The 10,354-nt window shown below is 44.8% G+C and overlaps 1 protein-coding gene across 2 annotated transcripts; it reads left to right on the top strand.

The window, feature by feature from the left end:
* The first annotated feature begins 25 nt into the window (after window positions 1-25).
* Window positions 26-9,999, top strand: ZBTB33 (zinc finger and BTB domain containing 33). Of its 2 annotated transcripts, none has more exons than XM_053989953.1 (2): window positions 26-92; window positions 5,002-9,999. In XM_053989953.1, the coding sequence occupies exons 1-2, from the start codon at window positions 65-67 to the stop codon at window positions 7,041-7,043; spliced, it is 2,070 nt and encodes a 689-aa protein (XP_053845928.1). In that variant the 5' UTR covers window positions 26-64; the 3' UTR covers window positions 7,044-9,999. The 2 variants fall into 2 exon arrangements, with proteins under 2 accessions (XP_053845928.1, XP_053845929.1); XM_053989954.1 differs by lacking the exon at window positions 26-92 and adding an exon at window positions 4,265-4,283.
* The last annotated feature ends 355 nt before the right edge of the window (window positions 10,000-10,354 follow it).

Here is a 10,354-nt window from a genome sequence, read left to right as displayed (position 1 = left end):
CGCGGCGGCGGCGGCGGCGGCGGCGGCGGCTCCTTTTGTGCCCCGCGGCGGCCGCCCGGCAGCGATGGACGCGCGCACGGCGGCGGCGGAAGGTGAGGCGCCGACGGGGCGCGAGCCGCGGGCGGGGGGCGGTGGCGGCGCGGGCCCGGCTCCGCCCCGCTCCGCGGGCACCGGCGCGGGGCCGCGGCCCCGGGAGCTGTCCAGGGCGGCCCGGGAGCAGCACTGCCCCGCGGACAGCTCAGCGTGCCCCGGCGGGGTTCTCCCTTCCTGCCCGGGCCCGGCGCCGCCTGACACGGCCCGGCCCGGGCAAGGCCCGGTCTCGGATGTTCGGCCGCCCGGCGCCTCCCAGCGCGGCCTGACACGGCGCTGGCCGCCGCTCCGGTGCAGCGTCTGAGGGCAAAACTGACAGGACGAGAGGACATGGCCCCAGTTGCCTCAGGGGAGGTTTCGATTGGGTATTAGGAAATTTTTTTCATGGGAAAGGTTATCAAGCACAGGAATAGGCTGCCCAGCAAAGTGGTGGAGTCACCATCCCCGAAAATGCTAAGAACCGTGTGGAGATGGCACTTAAGGACAAGGTTTAATGGTGAACGTGGTGCTGGCGCCGGGTTCACGGTTGGAGTTGACGATCTTAAGTCTTTTCCAACCTTAACCTTTATCTATAAAGATTATACAAATTATGTATTCAGATAAGACACCCACTCTTCTGTGAGAGCCCTTCCCCCTCAGGTTTGACCACACTGCCACGGAGCTTTCTTAAATAAACCCCGAGTTTCAGCTCAGCTCTGGGAAGTGCAGTGTAATACCGCTGGGTCTGGCCAGCTCTGTGTAAACAGGGCATTTCAGACAGTGCTCCACCCTGGGAAGCCCATGCTGGTTTATGCTGTCTAGAAATTATGTCAGGGTATGCCAGTCTCTTTTTCACAAATGAAGCAGGATTTTAGCTCCCAAACCTACCATAAGCAGCATAAAAAAATCTGTAAGATGGAGGAAGCCTATTTAAATTGTGTATTTATTTGGGTGCAAGGAACCATGTGCAGAAGAGGGAGGGAAAAGATTTACCAGAGATTGCCCATGTCACCTGTGTCTATGTGAGGACAGCCCAGTTTCTCCATTCTTTTGATTATTTTGGCAAACTAATTTTGGATAATTTTAGATCTGACTAAATGGTGACTAAAACATCTGCCTCAGGAGCACTCTGCACCTGTGTTACCCAATATCATTAGGTGACTTGAAGTGCTTTCGTACACAAGTTACAATGTAATGCAGTACATGACAGCATCTACAACAACTGCTAATGTCAATAAAAAGATCACTGGACTCTTAATTCAGATATATGAGGCTTTATATAATGGGATTGGCAGGAGAAATACTCTCAGAGATTTCTTCAAGGCACGAACAGTGGAAGTTTGTATTTTAGAGTCTTTCAGAAGCAGTGATGTTTTATTTGAAATTCCCACAGTGGAAGAATATTTCTGTCCTTAAAGGTAGTCTTAGGTAGTATAACTGTTGAATTTCAATTTTTATTGAAAACCTTTAACTGTTCTGCTTATTAAATTTCATTTACTTTAATGTAAAATACATGTTTTCATAATGTAGAGTGTTACTTTGTATCTCAAATTTGTCAGGTCTTTAAAAGAATTTTCTATTCTCACAAAGTGGATTTTTCAAAAACAAAAGAGCTTCTCAAATTGCTTAATTGATAACTCGTTACTGAATTGCATGCGGTTTTGTCTTCTTGCAAAAGCCTGCACATAAATTTCTTTAAATTTGTACTTCATATTTTCAGAGCCTCCATCCTAAAGTTTTTTTTGATCACTTCTATACATTAAGATAAAAGTTGCTATTGGGTCTCTTACGTAATTTTTTCAGTTCCAAGACAACCACATGTAGTTCTATATCCTGGATGTTTCTTGTCTTAGATAAAACGGTTCTTTTATATTGTTATTTATATTGTAAGGTTTTATGTGACTTGAATCACCAAACACTTTCTAGGCTTATCTGAATATAAAAGTGGAAAGAACAACCCCTAAAATAGGAGATGCATGCTGACAAAAAAAAAAAAAAGCACATTGAAATTCAGCTTTTAGGTGCAGCAAGATGGTGGCAGCTTCAGTCAAATTGGCTGAGTGGGGAGAGCATTAACTCTGTCCTGACTGCAGCAGGGTGACAGTGGGGTTCAGATTTTATATCTGACAGAACGACTTGCCATGGAGAAAAGCTGCTCAGAGAAAGGTAAAAGTCAAGGAGATGGTGCAGTTCTCCCAGCAGCTTTTAAATCAGGCAGCATTTCTGTGCCTAAGAATAAGTGGTTTAAACCTGATTTTTGAGATCTGGTGATGCCTCAGGAGCAGGGATCCTTCCAAGTGCTCATCTGTAGCTGTAAATTTTCCGTTAGTTATTTAGTATTGGACGAGGCAGTGAGAATAGAAGTCCTTAAAGCTGGAGGATGAAAGGCTAAGAAATTGTTTAATTTGGGCCATCACACTTTTTTGGAGGACAAAAAAAGCACTGGATTAAGTATTAAAACAATTATAGTATTATTTTCATTTAATATAGCCTCATGGGTAAAAATTACGAAGAGCCTGTATCAAAGAAGAAAAGAATTGAAGAGTCATATGAGGAAGAAAAGCTTATGTTTTCCCTGATGAGTATTTTCTATTATTTATCCTCATTCAGTTGACTCTCTGGTAAAACCTATAAATAAACAGAACATTTGTAACATTTAAAATCTGAAGGCTCACTTCAGAAAGGCACTTGTGTTCCTAACTATACAAAACCAGGGAGCCTGGCAGGTGATTTTCTTGCTGGAAGAAATATTATTCTTGCTAGAGGAAAGATTATTATTTATTTCTTGCTCATAAACCTGGGCAGGACCATTTCATTGCTGATTTATGAGGTGAAGGATTGCAGTCATGTCTGCCAGTGACTATGGCCTGTTACGTTTTTCATCGAACTTGACAGGACATTTGTTCTTGTCAAAGTTTTTGAATCTTTAAAAAAAAAAAAACAGGAACCCCTGTGGTTCAAGTCCACAGAATGCATGGGGGGGGGGGGGGGGGGGAAGGAACAGATCAGTAACCACAGATGAAAAATATCTTTTATGATCTCGGTGTTCTTCGAGCATTCCTGAACAGCAACAGTTTCCCAGAGGCCGTACTGTGGATGTGTCACTCCAGTGGCCACATGTCGAATGTGCCGAGAGTCGCATTTGGTCAAAGGCACTTTGTGCCAAAGCCGTACGTCTGTACAGCTGCTGCCAGAGCCTAACACGTGTCCCTGTGGCTTAAAGAATTCCAAATAAATGCTCCCGCAGCAGGAGCAAGGGTGCTCAGGTGTGGGTTTGAGCTCCCCTCGGTGCTGGGCGGAGGTGCCGGCTGCGTCAGCGTTGGCAGAGCAGCGCCAATGCCCCCGGGAAGGAAATGAGACTCAGCGGGAAATAGCGTCTCCACGGCCTTATCCACACGGTCAGCCGTAAGGCAGGTGTCGGGGTTTACTGCCGCCTCCGCACGGAGCGCGGGGGAGCCGGGAGCCAGGCGGGAATTGCCAAGGCCGCAGCAAGGCCCGTGTGCGGGACCCGAGCGTCCCGCGGCCTGCGCTGAAGCAGGGTCGGGGCCACACGCTCGGCACCTCGGGGTCCGCAGGCGGCCTCCTGCAGGCGGGGGGCGGTGACGCGGGCAGTGCGTCCCACGCAGCGTCCGGAGCCCCCGAAGCGCCGAGCCCCGCGGCCTCGGGGCTGCCGGCGGCGGAGAGCGCGGGGCGGGCCCGGCCCGGGCGGGAGCGGCGGGAGCGCGGCCCCGCCCCGGTCCGAAGGTTCCCGAGGCCGCTCGGGTCAGAGCCGAGGGCAGCGCCGGCAGCGCCCCCCGGCGGCGGTGCGGCGGGTCCGGTGGTGCGGGCGGCGGCGGGGCCGCGGCCGGAGCGCGGCGCAGGTAACGCGGGGAGCGCGGGCTCGGCGGGCTCGGCTGCCCCTCTCGCCCGGCTGGGGGCTCAGCACGGCTCAGCCAGCGGGGAGCGGCGGAGGGGCCGCCCGTCAACCCGGGCCTGGTGCTGCCGGGCCTCTCCCCGGGCCCACCGCTGTCAGCGCCGCCGCTCCCGCTCGGCCTCCGGCCGCGGACCGGCCGCTGCTGCCTCGGCGGCGGCCCCGCTCGGAGCGCGGTTCTCACGGCCGGGCCCCGGGGTCGCGGGGGGAGTCGGCCAGGACGCGCTCCCCGGGCTGGCCGCGGGACTCCGGCCTCGGCGTCTCATCCGGCCCGGCCCGGCCTGCGGAAATAAAAGTTTTACGGGTAAAATTAGAGCCCATGACTCGCTGCTCTGTATTTGGGTGTTGCTTTTTGCCGCTTACTGGGGGGCTTTGAATGGGCAGTGCTGACAGAGAGCTTACTTTGACTTAGCAGATCTGTTTTTCTAAGGTGCTGCTTCCGAGTCTCGGTTTGAAATACAAAGCCTTGCAAATATATGGCATGGGGTTTAAAAAAAGTTTATTTTTCTGGGGAAGTAAGTGCACTATCCATAGCGTTTTCATTAACTCAGTTGATTGCTAATATGTTGACACACAGATTCTGGTGTCTGGCCATAAATAACTTCATGCTATTGGGCTTCCTCATAACAATCTATGGAATATTTCACAATTAAAAAGAAATTATTAATAATGTTTAAAGCTGTTTTTGGGACCCAAAACTTCCATTTTCTTGGTTTTGTAATTAACCGTACTTGCTGTTGCTTAAGTTGAGGTGTTGTTTCTGTTTTCCTCACCTTGTAAGAACCTTGTAAGAACAGAGGATATATTCAGAATTCCACTTAACCTTGTGGAGAAGAGGAAAGGACAAACAACAATAAGAAACAAATTTGCAGGGTGCAGGAGCACATAATCTTCTGAACAGTATCTCAGATTTGTTTTTTCCTAAAGAAGGAGTAGACAGTAAATATGTGAATGTTGTCATGCTGTTAAAACCGTATATCTGTGTTTTTACTAATTTGATATCTTTTGCTTTCCCTTTGTAGGAATGGAGGGGAAAAAACTTATTTCTGCAACAGACACACAATATTCTAGTGTGCTCCTTCAGTCTTTGAATGAGCAACGTGGCCATGGACTTTTTTGTGATGTTACAGTCATTGTGGAGGACCGGAAATTTCGAGCTCACAGAAACATCCTTTCAGCCTCAAGCACATATTTTCACCAGCTTTTCTCAGTGGCTGGTCAAGTGGTTGAACTGAGCTTTGTAAGAGCAGAAATTTTTGCAGAAATTCTTAATTATATTTATAGTTCTAAAATAATCAGTGTCCGATCTGATTTACTTGATGAACTGATTAAATCAGGGCAGGAGCTGGGTGTAAAATTCATAGCGGATCTGGGCATATCTCCGGCTGAAGGCAAAAATGTGCCAAGCGAGGTCAAAGACAGTGCTTCAGGAACTTCAGCTTCTAGTCCAAATCAAAGAGATGCTGAAACACAGGTAACTGTAATCAGGCCAGAGGGTCAAGAGGCTGCAGATGGGATGCCAGTTATAACACAGTCATTCTCCTTACATGGCATAGAATATGAGACTACAAAAATTACAGTGAGCGATTCGGATGATGAGGATGATGATGTAATTTTTTGTTCTGAGATTGTTCCTCCAAAAGAATGTACTAAAGACAAAAATACTGCAAGCCAGAACCAGCCTTGCTCAAGTCCAGCTGGAGCTTCTGACCAAAAATCCTGTGGCAGTGGTGTCTCTCCCCATTTGACAAACACCACAGCAGCTCAGAACCTCACTTTGTCTGCCTCTCAGCTAAGCCCAAGTCAAACACAGTCAGGTGCTGAATCATTTGTCTCGGCAACGCCACAGCATTTTACTCCTAATATCATTGTGCTAAACAAGCCTCTGCTTAACTCATCACTTGGTGCCAGCTCCTTGCATCAAACACATGTGACTCCTACAATTAATTTACTTGAGGAGAACCAGCAGCCATCCAATAATGGCTCCGTAACTGAAGTGGAAGCAACTGCTGTTGATGATGAAGAGGTTGTTGAAGATGATGTCGATATCATTAGCTCCTCTAGTCCTGGTTCGGTCAGCAGCAGCTCTTTGGTTCAGCAGTCTTCTGTTCCTAAGGCAGGGAGCACCGAAGGATCAGGTGTAGAGAAAAAACAGGTTGCTGCATTTTCACAAGAGCCATCTGCTAAAGCTGGAGAATTTAAAATAAAAATCTCAGATGTCCTTTCTGGAAACAACAAGGAATTGAGTTCGAGTCTAACATCAAAGAATGTGGCAGATGGGCAGAAAATCATAACACTAGATACAGCAACTGAAATAGGAGGCTTATCCACAGGCTGTAAGGTTTATGCAAATATCGGTGAGGATACCTATGACATAGTCATCCCTGTGAAGGGTGACTCTGAGGAAGGGGAAGCCAAGCCTGATGACACACCCAAAAAGTCTGGTGATGAATCTCCAAAGGGGAAACGCATGAAAGTAAAGCACGATGACCACTACGAGCTCATAGTGGATGGCAGAGTCTACTACATTTGTATCGTGTGCAAGAGGTCGTACGCGTGTCTGACGAGCTTGCGGAGACATTTCAACGTCCACTCCTGGGAGAAGAAGTACCCGTGTCGCTACTGTGACAAAGTCTTTGCTCTTGCAGAATATCGTACCAAGCATGAACTCCACCACACCGGGGAGCGAAGGTACCAGTGCTTGACGTGCGGCAAATCTTTCATCAACTACCAGATCACCGTCTCCCACATAAGATCAGTTCACAGCCAAGACCCTTCCGGAGACACCAAGCTGTACCGGCTGCACCCCTGCAGGTCCCTGCAGATCAGACAGTACGCCTACATTAGTGACCGCCCCAGCAGTGTCCCGGGGATAAACGAGGGGGGAGTTGTCTATCGTGTTGGCTCAGGGAAGGATGGCACTGAAGGAACCACATCCAACTCTCCAGCCAAACAAATCACCTGGGATGACATTTTCGTTCCGCAGGGAAATGAAACAATTTTTAAACAAAACCCGTCAGAGGGAAGTACTGAATTTGAGTTTGTGATACCAGAATCTTACTGAGATGTTTGAAATGCTGGAAAAAGAATTCAGTGCAAGAGTATTGCAACTGTTTCAACTGAACTGTTAAAATTGCTGTAAAATCAAAGGTTGAAGTCAAAAGAAGTTAACTTGTTCTACCAAGTAACCAAATGGTAACACTTAGATGGACCGTGTTAACGGCAGTGATTTGTGGAAGCAATTAATCAGAAAATTTACTTGAATAGAGAGTAAGACATTCTAAGGCGCACCAGAGGTTTCTGATATGTTAAATTTGATCAAAACATGAGGATTTGTGGCTTGAAAATGTACAATTTATTCTAAAGAGCTAGAAATATTTCTAAACTAATTGAGGTATTTCCTGTACCCATACTTACCATGTAAACCCTTTCTTTCATGTTAGCACTTTAATGCTGAATTCTGTTTAGATGTTAACCAAGAAAACAGTAAGATTTGTTCATCATAGTCTCTTGGTCATGGAACCATTTAAAAAAATAATCCCACAACTCACATTTGTGAACCAGGGGCCAAAATACATGATCCCCTACTACACTGGAGTACCCTGTTTTTGAGCTACCATCCTAATTCTGCTTTTATAAATATTATGAATCATCTGTCTTCATGCAAAAAGTCTTGTCAACAAGCAATACTCAGTTAGGGCTAACTTGAACAAACTTTACTTACACTTGGCAGTATGGTGAGCTAAGTATTCAGTGTCCTGGACCTTGGTATTTTACTCATTTTGCAATGTGAAAAAACCAAACCCTACAAAGCTGAATGGTGAAGAAACTTAGAATACTTAGGAAGGGGATAATTTTACCTTCTTACAGCTTGAGGAATATTGTTGCGTTTTCTTACTACTGGAAAAAATGCCAGTAATTAGTTTGATATAATGTGCTGTTCCTTTTTTTTTTCCACTTCAAGAAGAAGGGCTTCAGTCCAGAATTTTGAAATTATAAAAATATTATTTGTTTTTAGCTGAAGGCTTCTCAAAACTATGAATTCATGTAAGTACTGTATTGGTTTAGCACTGAGACTGCTGAAGATCTTGTATGCCTGTTTGGCTAGATCTTCAAGTGTAACAGGGATTTGGATTTTCCCCCATACTTGGCCCCATTTATACATTTTGGAGGATGAGGACTAAACCAACAACCAGAAAATACCCTTTATTCACCATGACCCAAAGTATAATTTCTCTGCAGTTGTCTAGTTGTCAGCTGTTTCCAGGTTTGGGTTTATTATGTTACCGTTTTACTCTCCTTGCAATTGGTGCCTGTTTTAACAGTTAAAAGATGAATTAGATGTCCAGCTTGATCGGGAGATGGTAGAGAAAAACAGCTGTTTACTGGAGTCCTAGTTTAGCATTTCAGAGTTAGTGACTTGTTGAATTTTTGTAAATGGTAATATGAAAACTCCTCAAGTTCTAGAGGTGACTGGGAAAGACTGTTGTGCATAGTACTAGTTATGGAAACCTTTAATTGCTTAAATTGCAGTTACAGGTTTCTCTTTTCTTTTTCACGTTTTAAGTTAGTATCTTGATTTTATGACTCTCAAAGGTTTTAGATATACAGTACTCTTCACAGAAAGGCACTTAAATGGCTCAAATCTAAGTTGAGCTACAAAAACGACACCAGAAATCCACATGAGCAGTGATGGGAGGAGGATTTGTTTACGTGGTGCATGTAATGCTCAGCACTTCTCCTTTGTCAGCCAAGAACATGATATACCTGATTATTTCCAGGTCATATTGCAGACCTCTTTGAATACAATGGGTCATGCTTTAAGTGTCAATGTAACTGAGGTGGCATTTCTGCAGTCACACATTATCCTCATGGGACATGAGTGTGGATTGCCTGTGTTGGCACAGCTGGCTGGTGCTGCAGTGCGAATTCCTGAACTTTGTGACGAGACAAATGCAATGTTATTTTTGTTATTGACATGACACATATTTTATCACAGAATAGTCTTGAGTTGGAAGGGACCCACAAGGATCATCAAGCCCAGCTCTTAAGTAAATGGCCTGTGTTGGGATCTGGAATTAAGCATACTTTACAAAGTGCAAAATTAAACATAATGGCTATCACTATTTGCTGCTGATATATTTAAAACCTTAAATTAAACTGTGCCTAGTAAAGGTCTCTTTTTGGAGGAAAACTGGAAAATTAGGGCTTTGTAACTATTTTTGCTAGAAGACTCGTGCTTGCATGTGTCTCAGGGTCTTCAGTTTTCCTTGGAAGTGATTTTGATATCCAAAGTCCAGAGGTATGTAAAGCATTTTTTAAATTTCACTTCCAGTATTTATTGGTTTGGAAACACGTTAAATCCATTATTTGAAAACTTTTTATGGGGCCATGAGTAAGCTTTTATATTTAGATTTCTGGCTATTGCACTTATATTTGTGTTTTTGTTTGTTTTGTAAGCATTTAACTTCCAGTTTAACTTAATGAAAAGACTTATGTAAATATTAAGAAATTGGCTTTGGGATAACGGAAGGAAAAAGTTGAATCTGACAAAACATTTATATAGAAATGAAAAATTTCATCAGACTAAGGTAGAAAACCTCACAGTCATTTATTATGCATATAAAACCATTAACAGATCTGCTGCAGAATATGGTAATGGTGGCTGCATCCTCACTGTCTGGCTTCTCTGGGGATACATACCATAACATTCCACTATGTGAACTCAATAAATATTGAATAACATCTACTGCTTATTTATTTTGTTCTGTTAAGGCATGCAGCTTATAAAAAGGTGCAGAAGCTGACAACTATATACATTGAATTCTGAGATCTACAGCTATTGCCTAGGAAATGTTCTGTGTGAAACATTCCTTGGTTTTCCACAGTCTGTGATGTATATAGTTGTACAGTCTTTCCTTAACATACTTTTTTAAATTGTGTTCTACTTTTCATTAATCAACACATGGTATTAGTTTTTAGAGCTTTCTATGGCAAAAATAAAAAAGTTTAATTCTCAAGGTGAGTGTAGTATGTTTCTTTTTGATGACAACTCAGTTTCTATAGTCTAACATGTTTGTAGCTTCCTTTTCCATGTCTTTGGGAATAGCAGGGAACCCACTGGGGAGGGAACAGGGAGAGGTGTTTTTATTTGGGCCTTAGTTCTGTTTGTTTGTTTTGATGCTGTTTAATTGGTTTTGTTGAACACTTTCCAAGAAAGCAGATTAGCTCAACAACCCCAGTGTGCTGTGAGCTGAATGCTGCCATAGATGGGGTGGATGGGAACTCCCAGGACAGGCAGAGCTGTCCTGAGACTGTGGAACAGTCTGACCAAGTGCTGGCATAGCAAGTGAGCTCAAAGTCAACAAAACCCCC

This window comes from Vidua macroura, chromosome 14 (genome assembly GCF_024509145.1).
Source record: "Vidua macroura isolate BioBank_ID:100142 chromosome 14, ASM2450914v1, whole genome shotgun sequence".
Classification (NCBI taxonomy): domain Eukaryota; kingdom Metazoa; phylum Chordata; class Aves; order Passeriformes; family Viduidae; genus Vidua; species Vidua macroura.
Note: the sequence above shows the minus strand (reverse complement) of the source record. Positions and strands in the feature narration are given on the sequence as shown.